At 36.6% G+C, this 20,779-nt stretch overlaps 1 protein-coding gene and 1 long non-coding RNA gene across 4 annotated transcripts; both read right to left on the reverse strand.

Moving 5' to 3' along the window:
• Positions 1-3,870: 3,870 nt before the first annotated feature.
• Positions 3,871-6,699, reverse strand: LOC146939996 (uncharacterized). Of its 3 annotated transcripts, none has more exons than XR_015031865.1 (4): positions 5,700-6,699; positions 5,074-5,460; positions 4,217-4,940; positions 3,871-4,150 (listed from the first exon to the last, which is right to left on the reverse strand). It is a non-coding gene; the product is annotated as an uncharacterized LOC146939996 (long non-coding RNA). The 3 variants fall into 3 exon arrangements; XR_015031864.1 differs by having other exon boundaries at positions 4,244-4,940; positions 5,074-5,483; positions 5,700-6,134; XR_015031862.1 differs by having other exon boundaries at positions 3,871-4,940; positions 5,074-5,483; positions 5,700-5,834.
• Positions 6,700-7,702: 1,003 nt separating this feature from the next.
• SAG20 (senescence associated gene 20) lies at positions 7,703-8,314 on the reverse strand. Its single transcript, XM_085753579.1, has one exon. The coding sequence runs from the start codon at positions 8,080-8,082 to the stop codon at positions 7,756-7,758; it is 327 nt and encodes a 108-aa protein (XP_085609705.1). The 5' UTR covers positions 8,083-8,314; the 3' UTR covers positions 7,703-7,755.
• Positions 8,315-20,779: the final 12,465 nt, after the last annotated feature.

The raw sequence follows: 20,779 nt of genomic DNA on the forward strand, positions 1-20,779 counted from the left end.
TTTTTTTTTTATTGGTACATAAAAAGCATATGTTTGTAATAATAATATAATGGTATACTACACACGTTTTAAATATAAACAGAGAATTTCATTTTTATAGATAGGTCGGCATAGTTCACCATATAAATATAGGATAAATCCCATCGATTCCTCAATGAGTATTTATCACATACATGTTGTCCTTGTCCTTGTCCATGTAGAAATGTCCACTTTATGTCAATGTCATTGTTGAGACCCCCACTCACTAAGAGAAACACTTGTGTGGACCAAGACCAAGAATTTTGGTTTGGTCACACATAAAGAGAGAATAGAGAAGAGAGAGAAGAGAGAAGAGAGAGAAAATGTAGAAGAGATAAGAGAAGAGAGAGAAGGAGAAAATCTTGTGTGTGTGACTAAACCAAAATTCTTGGTCCCAGTCCACACAAGATTTTCTCACTCACTAATAAGGAATATTCTCACATTTTACAACTGTTTTACTTATGTGTTTGAATTAACTTTGAATAAACGTAGGTTTGAATATAATTAACTAATTTTGATTGATTTTGAAATAAACCAATTTATATTTGAATATATTTATTCTACACAAAACAAATTTTCAATTTTTCAACAAAACACAAAAACTAAACCTTATCACTCTTTTCTTTAAGTTAAACTTATCACTTAGTGAAAACATAATTTGGATGCAAAAACTTGTATTTTTGCTTTTCTAAATTCGGGTTTGGTGAGAATTTGTAAAATCAATTATGATATACTGTATCATTAGTAATATATATACTTTCAGTACGAATATTCGCAAAACCTCCCTTATTGTGGATTGTCCCCTCGGACAATACTAATGAGCATAAAAATGCTTGATGATCTAATCCCAACTCCTTGCTAGGTTTGCTTTTTTAAGGAGCAAATTACAAATTAGTTTATTTCTTCTACCACTTACATACCACTATGCTTGGTCGGCTTTCAAACCAAAAAAGGTATCCATGGAATAACATAATTTGATGCCACTTTAATTTAGATTCTTATATCGCTTACGATGAACTTTCAAAAACTACAAATCATAACTACTCTAACATTACAAATACGTGATCATATGACATATATATCTAGAGTTGTCGATGAGATTCAAGTGTGAGTGATTAACTTCATATCGATTCTGAATGGCTTAATTGAAAGATATTTAAGAGATTGACTTATATATTTGATGCTTTAAAGTTTTAAATGGAGATGTAGTGTGAAATTCCTATTAAAGATCCTAGTCGTTTGCTAGCTGTTGCTCCCAATAATCCCTAATTAGACTCCCCAACCGATATAATAGACATAATTGAGTATCAATATTGAATTTGAAAATATGCAGATAAGATGCCAACATGTGACACATTTGACATATAACTATGTCTTTTAAACATGTGATGGTGGATTTATTTATTTTTTTACAAAAAATGCATGGATTATTACCCTATATGAAAGAACATCTATTAGAAGATGTTAGTTTCTAAGTGGATCTTCGCATCTCTCGAATGATTAGTCTCTATCTTTCCCCTTGATATATTGGGCTAGTAAAAAACTTGATGAGATAGGAAAAATAAAGCACGCATGTTAGGCTAAAATTCTGCATAATTACATTTATAATTTGTCTTTTTTATACATTAGTATATGGATTACTTGTAAGTTGTAATACAAAAATTAGGTGTTTTAATAAAATTATATATCACTTATATAAGAATAGACTGGTTCTTACCTTATCTCTTAACGTAAGGTTTTGAAGGAAAATGTCTACTGTGTGATGTGGGAGTGTGGGGCTAAAGAAAATGACTTGCCACGAAGAATGGAACTGATAAAGATTTGCTCTTTCAAAATTTTCATTGATCATGAAAAGTGAAACCTACAGATTTGACATTTTTTTGTTATAATATAGTATATATTTGACAATTTGAATGCGTTTGTTTTTGAAGAAAAATTTGAATACGTTAACGTTCAAACAAATTTCATGGACAGAAGATAAGTTATCAGACAAATCTTACGTATCAAAGTTTTTTTTTTGTTGGTGTAATTACGTATTAAAGTTGTTTTTTGCTCTGTTAAATATTTTTCAAGTTGATTGCCAGGGAGAAGTGTTTACGTTTTTAAGCCACATGTTAACAAGGGAATCAAGTAGTTGATAGTTTAGCTTAATTTGGTACTCTTACTTTAGAATTTTCTTGTAAGATTTTTAATATATTGCATATCTTCTTTCATTTCTTACTTTTATGGTGGATACTAGTTAGTGGTCTCTGTTCATATAACAAAAAGAATAAAATCAGTACAATTTACTTATATGTAATACATAATATCTTGATTAAATTACATGGATGGATATTTTTAGATTGACTTAATGCGCACTATATGTTGGGAAGATGAACCTATCACTTCATAGATTAGAAGAATACATAAAAACTTTGTATGCATTCTCGCTTTAATTATGTCACCTACATGAGGTGAGAAGGGGACACAAAGCTTGTCCTTCTAAAGTCTAAACCTTAATTTTTAGCTTTTGCTTAATATATTCAATAATTAAATATTTGATAGCTGACTTTAAAAAAAAATAGTCAAACTTTTGGATTGGTAAAGTATCTAAATTTATATGATATTTACTAAAGAAATTTTTGTTTTGAAAACTTCTCCTGTTATATAAATTTCATGATCAAAAAAGAAAAATTCCATCCACTTCAAACTCCATGACGATTTTAAATAGAGTATTACTTTTCCCACCCTATGCATTTCCTCGCGCGCCCTATTTTTTTTCCTAAAATACCCCTTGTCCGGATTATATAATCCGAACCCATTCCGGAATATTAAATCCTGATTTATTTGTGTATTTTGCCACTTCATCCACCCTGATGGATGATGATGCCAGTTATGAAAAAATTGTTCAGGATTATATAATCCGAAAAAGTTAGATAGCTTCCGGATTATATAATCTGAAATGTATAAATCATCCCATTGAAAGTCAACAAAATGGGGTGGTGAACGATGGTTCCGGATTATATAATCCGGAAAGTAATAATCATGTCCGGATTATAAAATCCAGACTGCATCAGTACAGAGGCAAAAGCCATCTGTTTTGACTGAGCCTCTGTTTTGGTGCATTTTGCTTGCTTCCAAACAGACATATCGTGCCGGTGACATGTTCTAACAGTAAATCGAACTTATAACATAAAAATCATCAAAACAACATAATTTTCGAACAAAACATTAATCAAATAACATTAAAAATTATCCATGATTATATAACATTAAAAATTATCCAAGTGTCACATAATTCAAAAGCATTCAAAATGTTCAAACATAAACATAAAATACAATACTATCAGCCCCTAATAACTACACCCGTACCACCGCCACCTCTGCCACCACCACCTCTGCCACCTCTGCCACCCTCAGTAGCTCCCCGACGACGGTAAACTTTCCCATCATGCACCTCTTTCAACGCATCCTCCAAATGTTGTCATTCCTCAGTCCCTTTCGACACCAGACCGCTTCTCATCACAACATAGATGTGGTCTCTGATGCGGGTCATCCTTCCGCTAAGCTATAAGTACGCAAGGTCTCCATCATCTTGAGCAGCTCGCGCATCAAGGACCTCACGCACTGGTGGCCTCGGCATCGGTACATGCATGTTTGGAAGAATCATGCGTGGATGAGACACCTGGTAAAACCACTCAATGTATCCATCTGCTACCTCCACACCATGAATTGCAATCTCTCCCAACTCCTGAGGTGTCAGCGTATAATCAAGTGCACGCTGAAAACGGTTTGTGATCTCCGCCAAGTTAACATCAACAGGTGCACTCTGAATGGGATGTCTCGGTATGGTCTAAACCCACCCAAACTGGCGAAGCACCCTCTTCGGCAGATATCTCACCATGCGCTCTCCGCATCTCAGCCATCTAGAGTAAAGGCTGACCCGCTCAAACTGACGTGCCTGACGGTGCATGGCATATGGGGTCATGACTACCCTCGTCAAATCCAGCGCATCTAGATAGTTTTTGTAGTTGTCCACTATGCCTAAACCATGCAGTGGTAAGAAAAGCATCGCGCGTGGATACTGATTCTCTACATATCCTTCCCAGACATCCTTGCTTCCCATACCTGGGAAGTGATGAAACACCCAAGCCTGCACCAAAGACAACCACATATAAATATACAAACCATATACACTTACATAGTTCTTAATTTATACCTGCAACAAACTCAGGTATCCTGCCACCTGACTGGTGTTCCAACGTGCAGCATTGTTGAGCTCCTTATACAAGTGAGCTAGTGCCGCAGCTCCCCATGAATAACCAGCACAAAGATCAAGGTCTCTGAAGTACTTCAGGTAGACAACATCCACATCACACTGGCTTTTGTCACTGAAGATCGTGATCCTCACCAAGTATAGCAAATATATGCGGACAACCTAGTCCCGCAACCTCTGCACCTCCCCAGTCACACCATACTGCCGCCAAATCCCTCTGCTCATTCAAGCGCTCCTTGAATATCATCTCCAACTAGCTAAATCTGCAATGTGCACCTTTGGTCATGTCGACCTCTTTAAGAGCATCACTCGTACTAGACCCCAAGTACTCCTCCATCCATTCCACCGCCTCGTCCCGTGATATGGACCCGTGGGACAGGAGCATGCCGTCAATGGGGATATGCAACAAAGAGGCCACTTCATCAAGTGTGACTGTCATCTCCTCAAACGGAAGGTGGAAGTTGGAAGTCTCCTCGTGCCACCTTTCCACGAACGCACAAATCAGCCCATGGTCATTAATGTTGTAGCTGGTATCCTGGAGCCAACCAAGGCATGTGTCATGCAATTTGTTCTCCCACCACCGTGCAGCCATGATAGGTCTGGTGTCATCATCATGCATCGTTTCTATCTTCTTTCCGTTGTTGATGCATTTTAATTTTCCATGCCGCTGCAAATAATTAAAATTAATAAAGTGAGTTTAAACTCATGGCTTAACAAACATATTTAACAATAAATAAACAGGCAGATTTAACAGTACATAAACAGGCAGTTTCAGATATAAAGTTAACATTAATAAATACCACGCCATCAGCCGCCTTCCTGGCCATGTGCACATGGTACCTCCACAGCAGGTCAGTCTCGTGTGGGCCACCGGGATAGTCATCTAGTGGCTCAGGGTCCACCACCTTCTTCTTTCGCCTTCGTCGTGGCTCGACATCTTCCATTTCCTCGTCCATACCCTGCAGCTCCTCCTTAAGCTCCTACTCCTCCATATTCAGCAATTCCACATCAGCCTGCTCCTGCTCCATGTCCATATATTGTTGCTGCTCCGACTGATGCTCGACATCAGGCTTTACATCAGCATGGCGTCCTCTACCACCCCGACACCTCGGAGGAACACCACCTTCAGTCTCCAGTTGTTGCCTACGCGCTCTCCTACGGGAAGCATGCGCTGCCTCCCTTACGCGCTGAGTATTAGATGTTGAACCTTCTTTAACATTCAAATTAGGGTAATCAAACATCACAATCAAACAGCACAATCAAACAGCACAAAACAGAAGCAAAAAAACATTCTGGGTTTGTCCGGATTTCATAATCCGGATTAGCAACAACCTAGTCCGGAAAACAAAGTCCGGATTGCATTCGACCAGAATTCCTAAAAAAATCGACCAAATTAACCGTGCATGTGTACAGAAATCGAACTTACCTTCCATGATGTTTGACAAAGGTTGAAATGCGGTGCTTTTGAGCAACAAAACTCCAAATTTGGACAAGATTTATGGTGTTCGGAATTTGGGATAATGTAGAGAGAGAGAGAGAGAGAGAGAATGTTGAAAGTGAAACTGTAAAACTGTAAAAATGGAGGGTGAAGTTCTTTTTATACTTCGCAATTGTCCGGATTCTATATTCCGAAAAACGTATAGATGTTCCGGATTATATAATCCGGAGGGCATGTTGGTAATTTGCATAGGACGCGCGAGAAGGCCATAGGGTGGGAAAAGTAAATCTCTTTCAAACATTAATGCATGACTTATGAGAGTGAGATCAACAAACAAGTAATAGGACAGACGATTTGAAATTTCTCTTTGTTAGATATTGTTTTGGTACGTCAAAAAGTCTTATATTAGTTGAGAATCGAGGTCAATTATATTATTAAACATCAACACTCTTTGATTCCACGAGACGATTTTTATAAGGGATAAATCTGTAAGGGTTTACGCAACAACTTAAAGCGGACAATATCTTATAACATGGTGTAAAATACTTAAGGATGGAAAGATATTTATATGTACTATTCTCAAAAGCTGTATGAAAATTGAGAATTTAAGTGGGGAGATGTGCAAACACAATTATGATTCGTTAAGAATTTTTTTAGCACATTATGATTTGCTATGAATAATTTTAGCACAGAACACCACCTACAATATAAGGCAAATGAGTTTTGCCATGTTTCTTTAAGAATTGGTTTAGGTAACGAACAATTTAAAACCATTGCATTTGTCCCGGAAGTAAAGTTCAATTGATTAACTCAAACCATTAGATTATTTAAAAAAAAAAAAAAACGTGTCTAACACAAGTGGTCGGTGTGTTTAGTGTATGAACATTGTAAAGTAAAGTTCAGAGTACTCGATAAAATTGCTACAAACAAAATAAACAAATTAAATTTTCCTTAAAAAAAATTGAACTTAAATAATACTCCATCAACTAATCATTTTGACATCAAATTAGATGTCCAGTTAATTTAACGTGTTAGGCCAGTTTTAGACAAATAGTAGAGCTAATAAATGATTTTAGACTATTTTAGTTTAAGTGCCACTAGATGGAAAACGAACTCTATCTATATAAGGACAAAGTAGTACTAACTAGTCTCTAAAATAGTTTTTGGAAAGAAAAGAGAAGCAAAAGAAGACTAACATAACAGCATTATTAGTACCACACGATTGTTAAAAGAAAGATTCATTGATCTCATAGTAGTTAATAGCGGCGCTATAGCGGCCAATAGCGGCCGCGCGGTGCGGTGCGGTCCAGGACCGCTATGCAATAAGCCAAGGCGTAGCGTTATGAGATAGCGGCGCAATAGCGGCCGCAACACTGCATAGCGGTTTTGCACTCTTGCACCGCTGTTTCATTTTACGTGAAAATACAAGATTCTCCTTGGTTTTAAATAAAAAACAAGGGTATTTTTGTCAAACCCTAATTAATAACTTTAGTTTCTCTCTTCTTTCATTCTTTACGGCGCCTTTCAGATCTGTACGCATCTGCTCTCTCAAAAAACTTCCCCTCTTCATTAAATCTTCTCTCAAAAAAAATTTTTTTTGAGAGAAGTTTATAGTATTATTTATATAATTTGTCCAAAAAGTTATATGAAATAGCGGTCATAGCGCTAGGCGCTATCCCGCTATAGCATTTTTGGGGTCGGCCGCTACGCGCCGCTATCCGCTATTAACTACTATGATTGATCTTCTTATTATTTCATCATTTAAATACGACATTACAAACCAACGAGACACACCCATAATAATAATGGTTCCACACAAGAAATCAAACTAAACAACCAAACAAACTAGGAAGAAAAACCAAACAAACGGGAAGAAAAAAAACACCACAATATTGAACACGACACCGACAGCAACGCGGTCTCACATCTCCTACGGAAACAAACACCGAAAGTCACGTCCCGTGAAAAAAGTGATACCAAGCCAATCACCGTCTGCCACGTGCACCGCACACTTATTTTATTTTAATAATTAATAATAATAATTTTATATAGCGAGAACCAAACCGGGTACGGATTTACCGACCCGATTAGAAACGCTACTTTCCCAAACACAAGTAAAACCACCGGAATTGGCCGCCGGCACAATCTCACCGGAGTCTTTCCCGGCGAAGTGTGTGACGGTAAGGGAAGTGTTGAAATACTCCCTAACTTGAGTAACTATCCCATCCACAACAGTCAGCGCGTGAACCCAAGAAATAGCGCGTGAAGTATCGCAGCCTTCAACAATAACGGTTGAGCCGAAAGAGATGATGGACTGAGGAACAAAACGGAAGGTATCGACGGCGGTGGTGTCGCCAGTGAGCGTGCGCATCAAAAACTGATGAGAGGGTGGACCGTGAAACCACCACTCGAGATCAGGGGCGAGGATTCGAACCACGGTGTCGGAGTCTCGAGAGTTTAGGGAGTCATATAGTGTGAGAACCAGCTTTTGATTGCTGGAATCAGTGTCTTCGGTATTAACCTGAGAGTTAGCCAGATCGAGAAAAAAAGTGGTTTTCTAGAAATTTCTGAGTTTGGGATTTTGGATTGGGTAAATGGAATGTTGTAAATGATACTTTGTGGTTGAAATGGTGTGGGGTTTTTATAGGGAGGTGTTTGTGATTGCGTGTGGGTGGGTTTAGGTGGAACTTTGTTATGTGATGACGTGGTGGTTTTTGATTGGGGGTGATGAACTTTTGGAGTTTGATCTTTTGATGTGATACGCGTTTATAGCAGGAACAGGAACACGAAAGTTATGCAAATTGACAACAATAACTCCCACTTTTTTGACCTTTCAACACTCGTTTCGTTTACTAGTTTCCTTAAAACAAGAACACGCTAGTTTACTAGTGACAAAAAAAAATGTTAAGATATCCCTAAAAAAAATAATTGTTGAGGTACATGAGGTAATAGTATATGCTAATTGGTTTTGGCTAGTAGATGACTAATAATATAATGTAGTACATTTTTCCATTATTATTATAAAGAAATGATGTTTGAACAACTATTATATGATAAATTTTACGATAATTTTATCTTTCATGTTCATATTATGTTCTTTTTTCTCTCTCTCCATTACTTTAGTCTTCAATCTTTTGATGATACTCCACATGTAATGATTTTGATTTTGTAAAAAAAGTATTTTAAGTTTTTCTATTTAATATACAAATATTCTAAAATTATTATATAATCAATATCTTAATTAAATAATAACATAAAAATAAGAAAGATAATATAGGTAAGGTTGTCTATTGTCCTAATAGAGATTTCCACTTGAAGGGACCCATCCCCGTAAATGATGGTTAGATGAGTTTTTTTTGTTGAGGGGAAAAAGTTAGTTGAGATTTTGTTCAATATTAAGTAATAAAACGTATTCAATGTGTTTAATTTTGTTTTTGATCTACCTTCTCACGCTAACTCGTTTAGCTCAACTTACTTTGGTAGGTGGAAGAAACGCCCCATAGAAAATTATAAAAAAAACATTGGTTATGTAAAGTTTTATCATAAAAAAAAAGACATTAGCAATGGTAAGGTAGACACGCAACTGTATTCAGAAATTTATACTTTTCAATCACGCCCAATTCTTGTACTTATTATGTCATTACCAATTGCGTATTTGAATAGGTGCATGTTAAGATAAGCTGATACAATGGTGTTCAGGATTACTGGCTCAAAAAATTTTGCATTACCGAAAGTTTACACATATACGTAGATATTTAATTTAATATAAAAAATGAAGAGAATATGGTGTTAAATGTTTTCGTGTGTGAACTAATAATTAAAGAGAGCTCTGAGCGATGAGGAGAGGGGGAGTGCGAGCGTATCGCGGTAGTCAGTGGCAACACCACGGACCGCCGTACCGGCATGTTTCGCCGGACGTGAGGAATCTTGGGGGGGATAGGGATCCAAGCAGGGTGCCACAAAGGGGTGGGAATGAGGGTAATTGGATCGATGTGAGACCGAGACGAAGGAAAGCGCGGCGACAGGATCATCAGGGTCAGGACCGGTTTCGGGAAGAAGAAGAACGACTTCAAGGTAAGGAGGGTTTGCAGCTTCGTCAATCTAGGTTTAGGTATGCATCACAAGAGGAACGTTATTACGGGGATCTTGAGACAGGATCGGATTTTACTGATGGAAGACCAGCAAGATGGGGCGATTATGATGATGATGAGGATTTCTATGATGATTTTTCTGATCGATCACAGAGGTATGCAAGATGTGATCAGCAAGTCCAACAGAGGCAGTCACGGCGTGATTATATACGTCCAGTAGTGCAAAGGAATGATGCCCGTGAACAGCAGAAGCGCGTTTTGGTTTCAGCTGGAAACCAGAGAGTGTGCGACATTAAATCCGATGGCAACGGAAAGGCTTCAGACTTATCACCTAAACGGTTCGTAACTTTTTACATTACTAATTTCCCTCCTCAAGCTTCGAACTTTTTCTTGCGGAAGGGTTTCGAGGTTTGCGGTATTTTAGAAGAGGTTTTTGTAGCCAATAATAGAAATAGATATGGTGAAGTGTATGGCTTTGTACGGTATGCGAAGGTGCGTGATGTTGACAAGTTATTGAAAGCTTTAAATAAGGTCTGTTTTGGGCAATATTGTGTACGTGCTGTGCTTGCTAGGTTTGATAGGAAAGTGGTGAGGGAGGGTGAGGGTGTAGGTGGTAAGACGGTGGAGAGTGGTGGAGTGAAGGTGAGGGAGAAGGAGAAGGGTTCAGAGGGAGAAAAAATAAAGGAGGGGAAGAAGGGTAGGAGCGAGGAGGGTTCAAAGAAGGAGGGAGAGGCTGGAGGCGTGACGGTGGGATCGGTGTTGGTGAGGGTGGGAGGAGGGAGGAAGAAGGGAGGTGAGGGTGGCGGTGGAAAGGAGGTGAGGAAGGTAAGTACAGACAATCAGACAGGGCCTAAAAAACTCATTCGGAAATATCGATCATGTGATGAGGATTTGAGATGGGCACAACGTGGTTACATTGGTACTGTTTTAGCTGGGGCGTCCATACCGCTCATTCAGAATAGGGTGGAAGACGCGGGTTTTAAGGACATTGATATAATACCAATTGGGGCTGACAAAGTTTTTGTTCATTCACTTTCGGGAGCGGATGTTTCTGGTATTTTGAAAGAGGCAAAACAATTTTTTGATTTAATTTTCTCTAATATGGTGGCTTGGAAGAAAGAGATTTTACCGTTTCAGAGGGGAGCTTGGATTCGGTTGTATGGAATTCCATTACACGCGTGGAATGAAGGCTTTTTTAAATTATGTGTTCATGACTGCGGAAGGTTTTTAAAAGCAGATAATTGTTCTTTGAATAGAGAAAGGTTCGATTATGCAAGAGTATTGATATCTACGTCGAATTTGAATGTGGTTAATTGTTCCGAACAAATTCTTGTAGATGATTCGATGGTGGAGATAAAAATTATAGAAGAGTGGGGCTTTAACTTAGGTGATGACGCTTGTTTATATGATGAGGAGGATAAAGCGGTGTCCGAACAGCCAGACAATGAGTACGTGCATGAGGAGTTCCAAAATATTGATAATATTGACAAAATAGCTGATAAACTTGTGCATGACTTAGTGGAAACGGACGACTTGGAATGTGAGGACTTGAATGTAAACGGTAAGGCAAACACAGTGGCTACAAACTCCATTAAGGTGCTCGACAATTTGCATCCTGATGGCAGTTTGGACAGTCCAGTGGCTGCTCCACAGACAAATGAAGAACCTATTCTGTCCATGTCTTCTGTTTGTAAGGGCGGATCCAAGGAGGACACAGTCAAACAGCTCCCGGTGGTGGCAGATATGAATGATGCCGTGTCAGGTGTGGGGGGTACAGCACCTTCAGAAGCGACACAAGGTTTAGCTGAAGAAGTGGTATCAAACCGAAAGAAAAGACAAAATAATCACATTTCAGGTTCAGCAGGTTCATTGGGTAACTCGGGTCCGTGGAGTATGGATTGGCTGCAAAATGTCACCAAAGGAGGTACATGTCTTATTTCTACAAAAAACAAGCGGTTAAAAAAGGTGCGGAAGAACAATGAAGGTAGTGCTGGGAGATCACTCAATAATGTTGTTACAAAAAAGGCGGGTGGCTTTCTTCGACATCCAGTTCTCACATTAAAGAAGGTGGCAAGACTTCCAAGCAAGGATAGAACGGAGGTTATGAAGGTATTGCAGGATTCAAAAATTATGAAATCCTTGAAACAAAAAACAAGTAATCGACGTCGGCACAGACAGAGAATCGCAAGATCGCTTGATGCAGTGAGTCTTACTTCTCAAAATCTATCTTCATCTATGGTTTCTGTGAGTAATGATTGGAGGCACTGGGTAGCTCTAAATGGCAATGATGTGTCGAAGGCAGCAGATATTGAGTTCTTTGGTAAAGCTATAGGGGTTTCTTTTAAAGAAAGTTGTCACAACAAGTTTAGTGTGCTAAACCGGTATAAAAAGATTGAGTTAGGGCCGGTGTTGACTCCTATGGTGGTGGGGCGTGTTGAGGGGGATGTCGGAGTGTAGGAGGTTGTCATGGTGGTGGGATGGGTGCGTGGGAGGTGTGTGTGATGAAGATTATATCATGGAATGTGCGGGGGTTGGGGGGTGTAGAGAAAAAGCGGGAGGTCAGGAAGATGGTGGGCGAGAAGAATCCTTTTATCTTATGTTTACAAGAGACCAAATTATCTGTGTGTGATGATTTAATTTGTAATTCCTTGTGGGGAGATTCAAATCATGCTTTTTCTTATAGACCATCGGTAGGGGCATCCGGAGGTTTTTTAATTGTGTGGGATTCGAAAGAGGTGGAGGTTTGGTCGTCGGGTAGTCAGGACAATGTTCTTTATATTCATGGTAGATTCATCCGTAATAATGAAGAGTTTTATTTGTTTAATATTTATGCACCATGTGAACCGCGGGCTAAACAAGATTTATGGGTATCTTTGTCTGCTAGACTGCAGTTGTTAGATGGTGGGAAGGTGTGTGTGTGGGGATTTTAATGCGGTCCGAAATATGGAGGAAAGATGGTCTCAGAGAGGACTCAGTGTCACGAATGATTTTCAGCATTTTAGCAATTTTATTGATGAAAATGGGTTGATCGATTTGCCTCTATGCGGGCGACGGTACACGTGGTTCAAAGGAGATGGTTTTGCAATGAGCAGGCTAGATCGTTTTCTGTTATCCGAAGAATGGTGTCTGCAGTGGCCAAATTGTTTTCAGGTAGCCCTTCTCAGGGGTCTCTCTGATCACTGTCCGCTTCAATTATCTGTGGATGAGGAAAATTGGGGACCTAGACCGTTACGAATGTTGAAATGTTGGCGAGACTTACCAGGATATACCCAGTTTGTGAAAGAAAGGTGGCGGTCGCTTCAAATTGAGGGATGGGGAGGCTATGTTCTTCGCGAGAAATTGAAATTGATCAAGGTTGCTTTAAAAGAGTGGCATTCTGTTCATGTCAAAAATATTCCAGGAAAAATTGAAGGCTTAAAATATAGGCTATCTGAGTTAGATGATCAGGTGGACGAAGGGGGGTTATCGGTGGAAGAGATTGAGGAGATGAGGAACATAACACATGACATTCACTCTTTATCACGTGTTAGTGCTAGTATTTCTTGGCAACAGTCCCGTACTCGTTGGTTGAAGGATGGGGATGCAAATTCAAAGTATTTCCATTCGATTCTCTCGAGTCGGCGTCGAAGAAATTCCATTGTTTCTCTATTGGTGAATGGTAATATTATCGAAGGAGTTCAGCCTATTCGGGATGAGGTTTTTTCCCATTTTAGACAGCTTTTTGCGGCTCAACACATATCGAGACCGGGGGCAGAAAATTTAAGGTTTAAGCAATTGTCTTATGTTGAAGGAAGGAGCCTAATTTTACCTTTTTCAGAAGATGAAGTAAAAAGTGCGGTGTGGGATTGTGACAATTTTAAAAGTCCGGGGCCGGATGGAGTGAATTTTGGTTTTATCAAGGATTTTTGGGAGGAGATCAAAGGTGACATTATGCGGTTTCTATCCGAATTTCATAAGAATGGAAAGCTATCGAAAGGTATAAATTCTACTTTTATCGCCCTTATTCCTAAAGTTGACTGTCCTCAGAGATTAAATGATTTTCGCCCTATATCATTGGTTGGGTGCTTGTACAAAATCTTGTCAAAAGTGTTGGCTAATAGGTTGAAGATGATTATTGGTCGGGTTGTATCAGAGACCCAAACAGCTTTTGTGAAAGAAAGACAAATTCTAGATGGCATTCTAATTGCAAATGAGGTAGTACATGAGGCCCAAAAATCTAACAAAGAGCTGATGCTTTTTAAAGTTGATTTTGAAAAAGCATATGATTCGGTTGATTGGGGGTACTTAGATACGGTTATGAATAAAATGGCTTTTCCGGTGTTGTGGAGGAAATGGATAAAAGAGTGTGTCAGCACTGCAACTGCTTCAATTTTAGTGAATGGAAGTCCAACCGATGAGTTTCCTTTGCAAAGGGGATTGCGACAAGGGGATCCTCTTTCTCCTTTTTTATTTTTATTGGCTGCTGAAGGATTGAATGTTTTGATGCAATCTATGGTGGAAAATAATTATTATACAGGTTACGGGGTAGGCACATCCAATTCGGTGGTGGTGTCTCATTTGCAGTTCGCGGATGATACGCTTCTGTTAGGTGCAAAAAGTTGGGCAAATGTGCGAGCTTTACGGGCGGTGTTGACTCTGTTTGCAGACATGTCTGGTCTCAAAGTGAATTTTCATAAGAGTTTATTGGTTGGCATTAATATTGGGGAGTCTTGGTTGGTTGAAGCGGCGTCATTACTAAACTGTAAAGTGGGTAAAATCCCGTTTTTGTATCTTGGTTTGTCAATTGGAGGAGATCCTCGTAAGTTAGCTTTTTGGGAACCTGTGATAGATACTATTAAAACTAGATTGGCGGGATGGCAAAGTCGCTTCTTATCATTTGGGGGTCGCCTGATTCTTCTCAAGTCGGTTCTGACCTCGCTTCCTGTCTATGCTCTTTCCTTTTTCAAAGCTCCGTCAGGTATACTTTCTCTCATTGAATCTTTATTTAAAATTTTTTTTTGGGGAGGGTGTGAGTTTAACAGGAAAATGTCCTGGATTGCTTGGAGCTCTATTTGTTTACAAAAGGAAGAGGGAGGTTTGGGGGTGAGGCAGATGAAGGAGTTTAATATAGCTTTGTTAGGCAAATGGTGTTGGAGGATGTTGGTGGATAGAGGGGGTTTTTGGTATAGGGTTTTGGTGGCAAGATATGGTGAGGAGTGCGGGAGGTTGGAGGTTGGGGGCCGGAGTATTTCACCTTGGTGGAGGGAGATAGTGAAGATTAGGGATGGAGTAGGTGATACTGAAGGCGGTTGGTTTGCAGAGAGGGTATCGAAAGTTCTAGGTGATGGGACTAATACCTATTTCTGGCTGGATAGATGGGTAGGAGATGTTCCTTTGTGTAGGAGGTTCGCTCGCTTATTTGATCTAACCATAAATAAGTTTATTACAGTGGCAGAGATGTTAACGCTTGGTTGGGAGGAAGGTGGAGAGGCGTGGTGTTGGAGGAGACGATTGTGGGCGTGGGAGGAGGAGTTGGTAGAGGAGTGTAGGACTTTATTAGCTAATGTTGTTGTTCAGTCTAATGTTTCTGACAGGTGGCAATGGGATCCGGATATCCATGATGGATACACAGTCAGAGGCGCATACAAAGCTCTGACATCTATGGTCTCTCATACGGTGGACACAACACTAAATTTGGTTTGGCATAAGCAGGTTCCTTTGAAAGTCTCCATAGTTGCGTGGCGCTTGATGCAAGACAGGTTACCAACCAGAGTTAATCTCCAAAGGCGTGGCATTGTTCAGGCTACAGATACTATGTGCGTTTCAGGGTGCGGTAACATTGAGTCGGCATCCCATTTGTTCCTTCATTGTCATGTTTTTGGCTCGCTTTGGCAGCAAATTAGGTCCTGGATTGGTGTGTCTGGTGTAGATGCTGAAAATATTCGTGAGCATTTTCTTCAATTTATTCATTGTTCAGGTTACTCAAGGGCTCGCAGTTCATTCTTACAATTATTATGGCTTCTTTGTATTTGGCTGGTGTGGAATGAACGTAATAATAGACTGTTCAATAACACTGAAACACCTATTGAGCAGCTCTTAGATAAAGTTAAGTTTCATTCGTTGTGGTGGCTTAAAGCCAATAAATCCACTTTTGTGTACGGCTCTCAAAGTTGGTGGTCGAACCCTTTTCATTGTCTGGGTATCGACTGACCTTATCTTGTATTTATACCTATGTAACTGTCTGCTTGCCGGGGTGGACCCTTTAGTACATCTTGTACTGAGGTGTTACCACCGCCGTTGTTAATATATACCATTTTGATTTCTTCGAAAAAAATATAAAAAATGAAGATGGTAAATGATAAAAAATGAGTAACATGTTGGGTTTTGCGTCTGCGGTCCGCATCGTCTCCACAATATACCACAAACGTCAAACAGCACTAAGAAAACAATTAGCTCGTGTTATCTTGTGTGTGCCATGCGTGTGTTTTTTTTAGAAAGGAATGGCACCGACTAGGACCAAAGGTATTATTATAACTTTTAGAAAGAGTTTTATCATATTATATTAGGAAAATATTAACCCATGTCTGCGGGACACTGATCAAGGATACTAAAAAAAGAAATTGTGTAATAGTTATTGTATTAAAAATTATGTAATTAATACATTAAAAGTCAAGAAGGTTTTCTTATTTAATAATAACTTCATTTTTTACTATTCTTAACCAATGTCCTGGGGCATTGGTTAACATGATTCAATTATGATGATAGTTAACTTAACAACACACTTTTTAATACACCTTCTAATACATTGTTGCTTATGATTTTAGGGATAAGTTACTCACATGATTGAAATTATGGTTTAAAGCAGTTAAACAGTAAAATTTTAGGACACAAATCTAACAAAATGGAAAATATTAACATAACTAACATATTATAAGAGTTGTGTAGCTTAATTCCTTTCGGTTAAAAAAAGATTGAAAGAGTTGAGTTTTTTTTTTTTTTTTTTGGTTACAAAAAGTTTAGGTGGGTTCGGCTCCGGTCACCACCAGGGTCAGGGCACGCCTCCGGGCCCAAAGGGCACTTAGAGGTACTTACAGATCACCCACCAACACTGCCCTCACATCGGCAGAGGGAATCGAACACACAACCTTCTGCAAGGAAGTGGCCCGTTCCTTACCAACTGAGCCAACGTGTGTTGGTAAAGAGTTGAGTTTAAAATGGTGTTAGATACCTCAATTGATTTGAGTTAAAAAAATTAAAGGAATTTAGGAGTTAAAGAGTTATCAAGTTTTGACAACGAAAAAATACTAACAGAAAAATTAACATATTAAAATTTATCATTAAAAAATCATATAGATTTGACTCTTTTTAAACAATATGAAATGAAATTTCACGTACTCAACATATTTTTTATTTTAATGAAAATCATATAGGTTTAAACTCTAAGTGTATTAATTACAAATATTAGTATGGGTTAAATATGTTTTTGATCCTTATAAAATTGAGAGTTTATAAGTTTAGTCCTTACTTAATTTTAATAGCTTTTATAATCCCTACAAAAAAAAGTTACTTATAATTTTAGTCCCTGCTAAAACAATTTTGTTTAATTATCCTTAAATTCTTAAATTTTTTAACGATTTTTTTTAAACAAGTTGAGAACACTATGAAAGGTTCATTTACTAAAATCTAGAATTTTTTAACATGAAATAAATTAAATATGAATTTATTTAAATGACAAAAGCTTAAGATAAATGTAACAAAAATATGGACGTAGAAATCAACTTTTTGCGATTTTTTTCGGATGAAGTTTTAATAACGTTCTCAACACGTCTCTAAAAAATTGTTGAATAACTTAAGAGTTTAAACACAAATTAAGCAAATTTGAATTGAGTAAGGACCAATATTGAATGCAGAATTTTTTTATAAGAAATAAAAAAACTATTAAAATTAAGTAAGGACTAAACTTAGAAGATCCTAATTTTATAAGGAGAAAAACATATTTAACCATACTACTCCCTCTGTTCCTTTTTAATTGTCACATTTTGACTTTTTACACAAATCAAGACACTAATGTATTTCACTACTTTTGATACAAATAACTTATGTTTTGCCTATAATATCCTTAATTATTAAATATCATATTTCATATATTTCTCTCTCTGCAATAAATTACTAAGGACATTATAGGAAAATCAATATTTAATGTTATATTGAACTTTGAAAGTGACAGTTAATTAGAAACAAAAAAATTATGTAAAAGTGACAGTTATAAAGGAACGGAGGGAGTATTATTTATGAGCTAACTTTTTTTTTATTTTAGCAATATTTATGAGCTAACTAACATTTGCTAAAGTTATGAATGAACTGGAACAGGTAATAACAAAATTAAAGAAATATAAATAATAAAAAAAAGGCTAAAATAAGGTTTTGGTCCCTGCAAAATAGGCCAGTTTTGGTTTTAGTCCCTGCAAAAAATTTTTATAGCTTTTGGTCCCTGCAAAAATAGGTCAGTTTTGGTTTTAGTCCATGCAAATTTTTTTTATAGTTTTTGGTCCCTGCAAAAATATGTCAGTTTTGCTTTTAGTTCCTGCAAATCTTTTATAATTTTTTTTAAAAAAAAAATTAAAAAATTCTAGAAAATTCAAAAATTAATAAAAAAATTAAAAAAATTCTGGAAAAATTAAAAATTAATAAAAAATTGAAAGAAATTCTGGAAAATCGAAAAATTAATAAACAAATTTTAAAAAATTAAAAAATTCTGGAAAAATTAAAAATTAATAAAAAATATTAAAAAATTCTGGAAAAATGAAAAATCAATAAAAAAATCTGAAAAAATAATAAAAAATTGAAAAAAATAATAAAAAATTCTGGAAAATTGAAAAATGAAAAAAAAAGGAAAAAATTAAAAAAATCTGGAAAAAATAAAAAAGATTAAAAAAATCTGAAAAAAGTAAAAAAGATTAAAAAATTCTGGAAAAATTAAAATTTCAAAAATTTTCTAAAAAAATTAAAATTCTGGAAAAATGAAATTTTCAAAATTTTAATGAAATTCTGGAAAATAAATTTTAATGAAATTTTAAATTTTCGAAAATAAAAATGAAATTCTGGAAAAATGAAATTTTAATGAAAAATTTTCGAAATTTTTGAAATTTTCATTAGTATTTCTCAAAAAATTTCCGGGAATTTTTGTGTATTTATAATCCGAGAATAAGGGAAAAAATATGTGTATTTATAAACCGAGCTTAGGTTTTTTATGTATTTTTCGAAATTTCAAAGTTTTCATTAGTATTTTTTCCGGGAATTTTTGTGTATTTATAAAGTTGGAACTTTTGGGTATTTATAAACCGAGAATAAGGGAAAAAATACACTGAAAAAACCTAAGCTTGACATATATACTAATCATAATATTTTTTATTTTCCGGAATTTTTTCATTATTTTTCATTTTATTAGATTATTTTATTTTTTTAATCATTTTTTATTTTTATTAATTTTTCCAGTTTTTTTTTAATTTTTTCCGTTTTTTTCAATTTTTTTCATTTTTATTAATTTTTCAATTTTCCAGAATTTTTTAATATTTTTTCAAATTTTTTATTGATTTTTCATTTTTCCAGAATTTTTTAATTTTTTTAAATTTTTTTCTTAATTTTTCGATTTTCCAGAATTTTTTAATATTTTTTTCAATTTTTTATTAATTTTAAATTTTTACAGAATTTTTTATTAATTTTTCAATTTTCCAGATTTTTTTAATTTATAAAAAAAAATATAAAAGATTTGCAGGGACTAAAAGCAAAACTCCCATATTTTTGCGGGGACCAAAAACTATAAAAAAAAATTGCAGGGACTAAAACCAAAACTGGCCTATTTTTGCAGGGACCAAAAGCTATAAAAAAAATTTGCAGGGACTAAAACCAAAACTGACCTATTTTTGCAGGGACCAAAAGCTATAAAAAATATTTGCAGGGACTAAAACCAAAACTGGCCTATTTTGCAGGGATCAAAACCATATTTTAGCCTAAAAAAAATAGGACCTAGCTAGTCATCCCATAATGGACACTTGTCTCTATCTGATATTGGACTCCAGTCTCCAAAGCACTACTACTATTGAATATTGATAATTGAGTTGAGAGCAAGTGCATGATGTGTCCAATGTGCTATTTTATCAGTATGTGTGTTGTGCAGTGTCGGGTTGTGATCAATGTTAAGGACCAAATAAGCACTACCCCAGATGGAACTCTCAGCTCTCCATACCACAATTTCCACAAATGCAACTGATAGTATTATTCACCTATGGAAAACAATAGTATACTCAATTCTCAATACGTCAATATATATACCATACTGGACACAGCACATAAATATCGCTATCTATGTCAGCAGTACTGTGCCATGGCCTACCCATTTATTCTGTGAAAATACCATAATACCCCTGAGGTAATTTTAATGTTACTACCATATGCCACTAGCCAACTATACCACTTTCACTCCAATTTTTCCTCCAGAACGTGAAACTGAGAAAGAAAAGAAACGCCCTTTCTCTTCTCCCTTGCATCATAACACAACATCAGTACATCACCCACCACCACCCTCACCAACCGCCACCGGTAATCCCACCACCGACACCCACCACCACCGACATCTACTCTCTGCATCAATCTCCAGAATCAAAGTTGCATTGGTCTCAATCTCTCTACAAACCCTAAAAATGTAAGTGTGTCTGTTAGTAATGATAGTGCTTCAATTTCTTTTTGTCTGTTAATGAATTTGATTTTTTATTTGGTTTTCAATTTCAATTTTTACATAACCCTAATCAAAACAAAAGGGGATTTTTTATTTTTTATTGTAAAGAGTTGCGGCCATCCCATAATTTTTTGTCTGGCTCCACCACTGCAAAATAGGACAAAAAACTAAACAAATAATACGACAATGACTTGTCAATGAGGTTCAATAATATGTCTACATTCTAATGAACAATACAGCCGCCACTTTGTAATACATTGAAC

This window comes from Medicago sativa, chromosome 3, assembly GCF_051527215.1.
Source record: "Medicago sativa cultivar Bolivia chromosome 3, Bolivia_mono, whole genome shotgun sequence".
Taxonomy (NCBI): Eukaryota; Viridiplantae; Streptophyta; class Magnoliopsida; order Fabales; family Fabaceae; genus Medicago; species Medicago sativa.

Excerpts from the sequence above, each read along its gene's own strand:
- SAG20 (XM_085753579.1), bottom strand. The coding sequence starts at position 8,082 with ATGCGCACGCTCACTGGCGACACCACCGCCGTCGATACCTTCCGTTTT.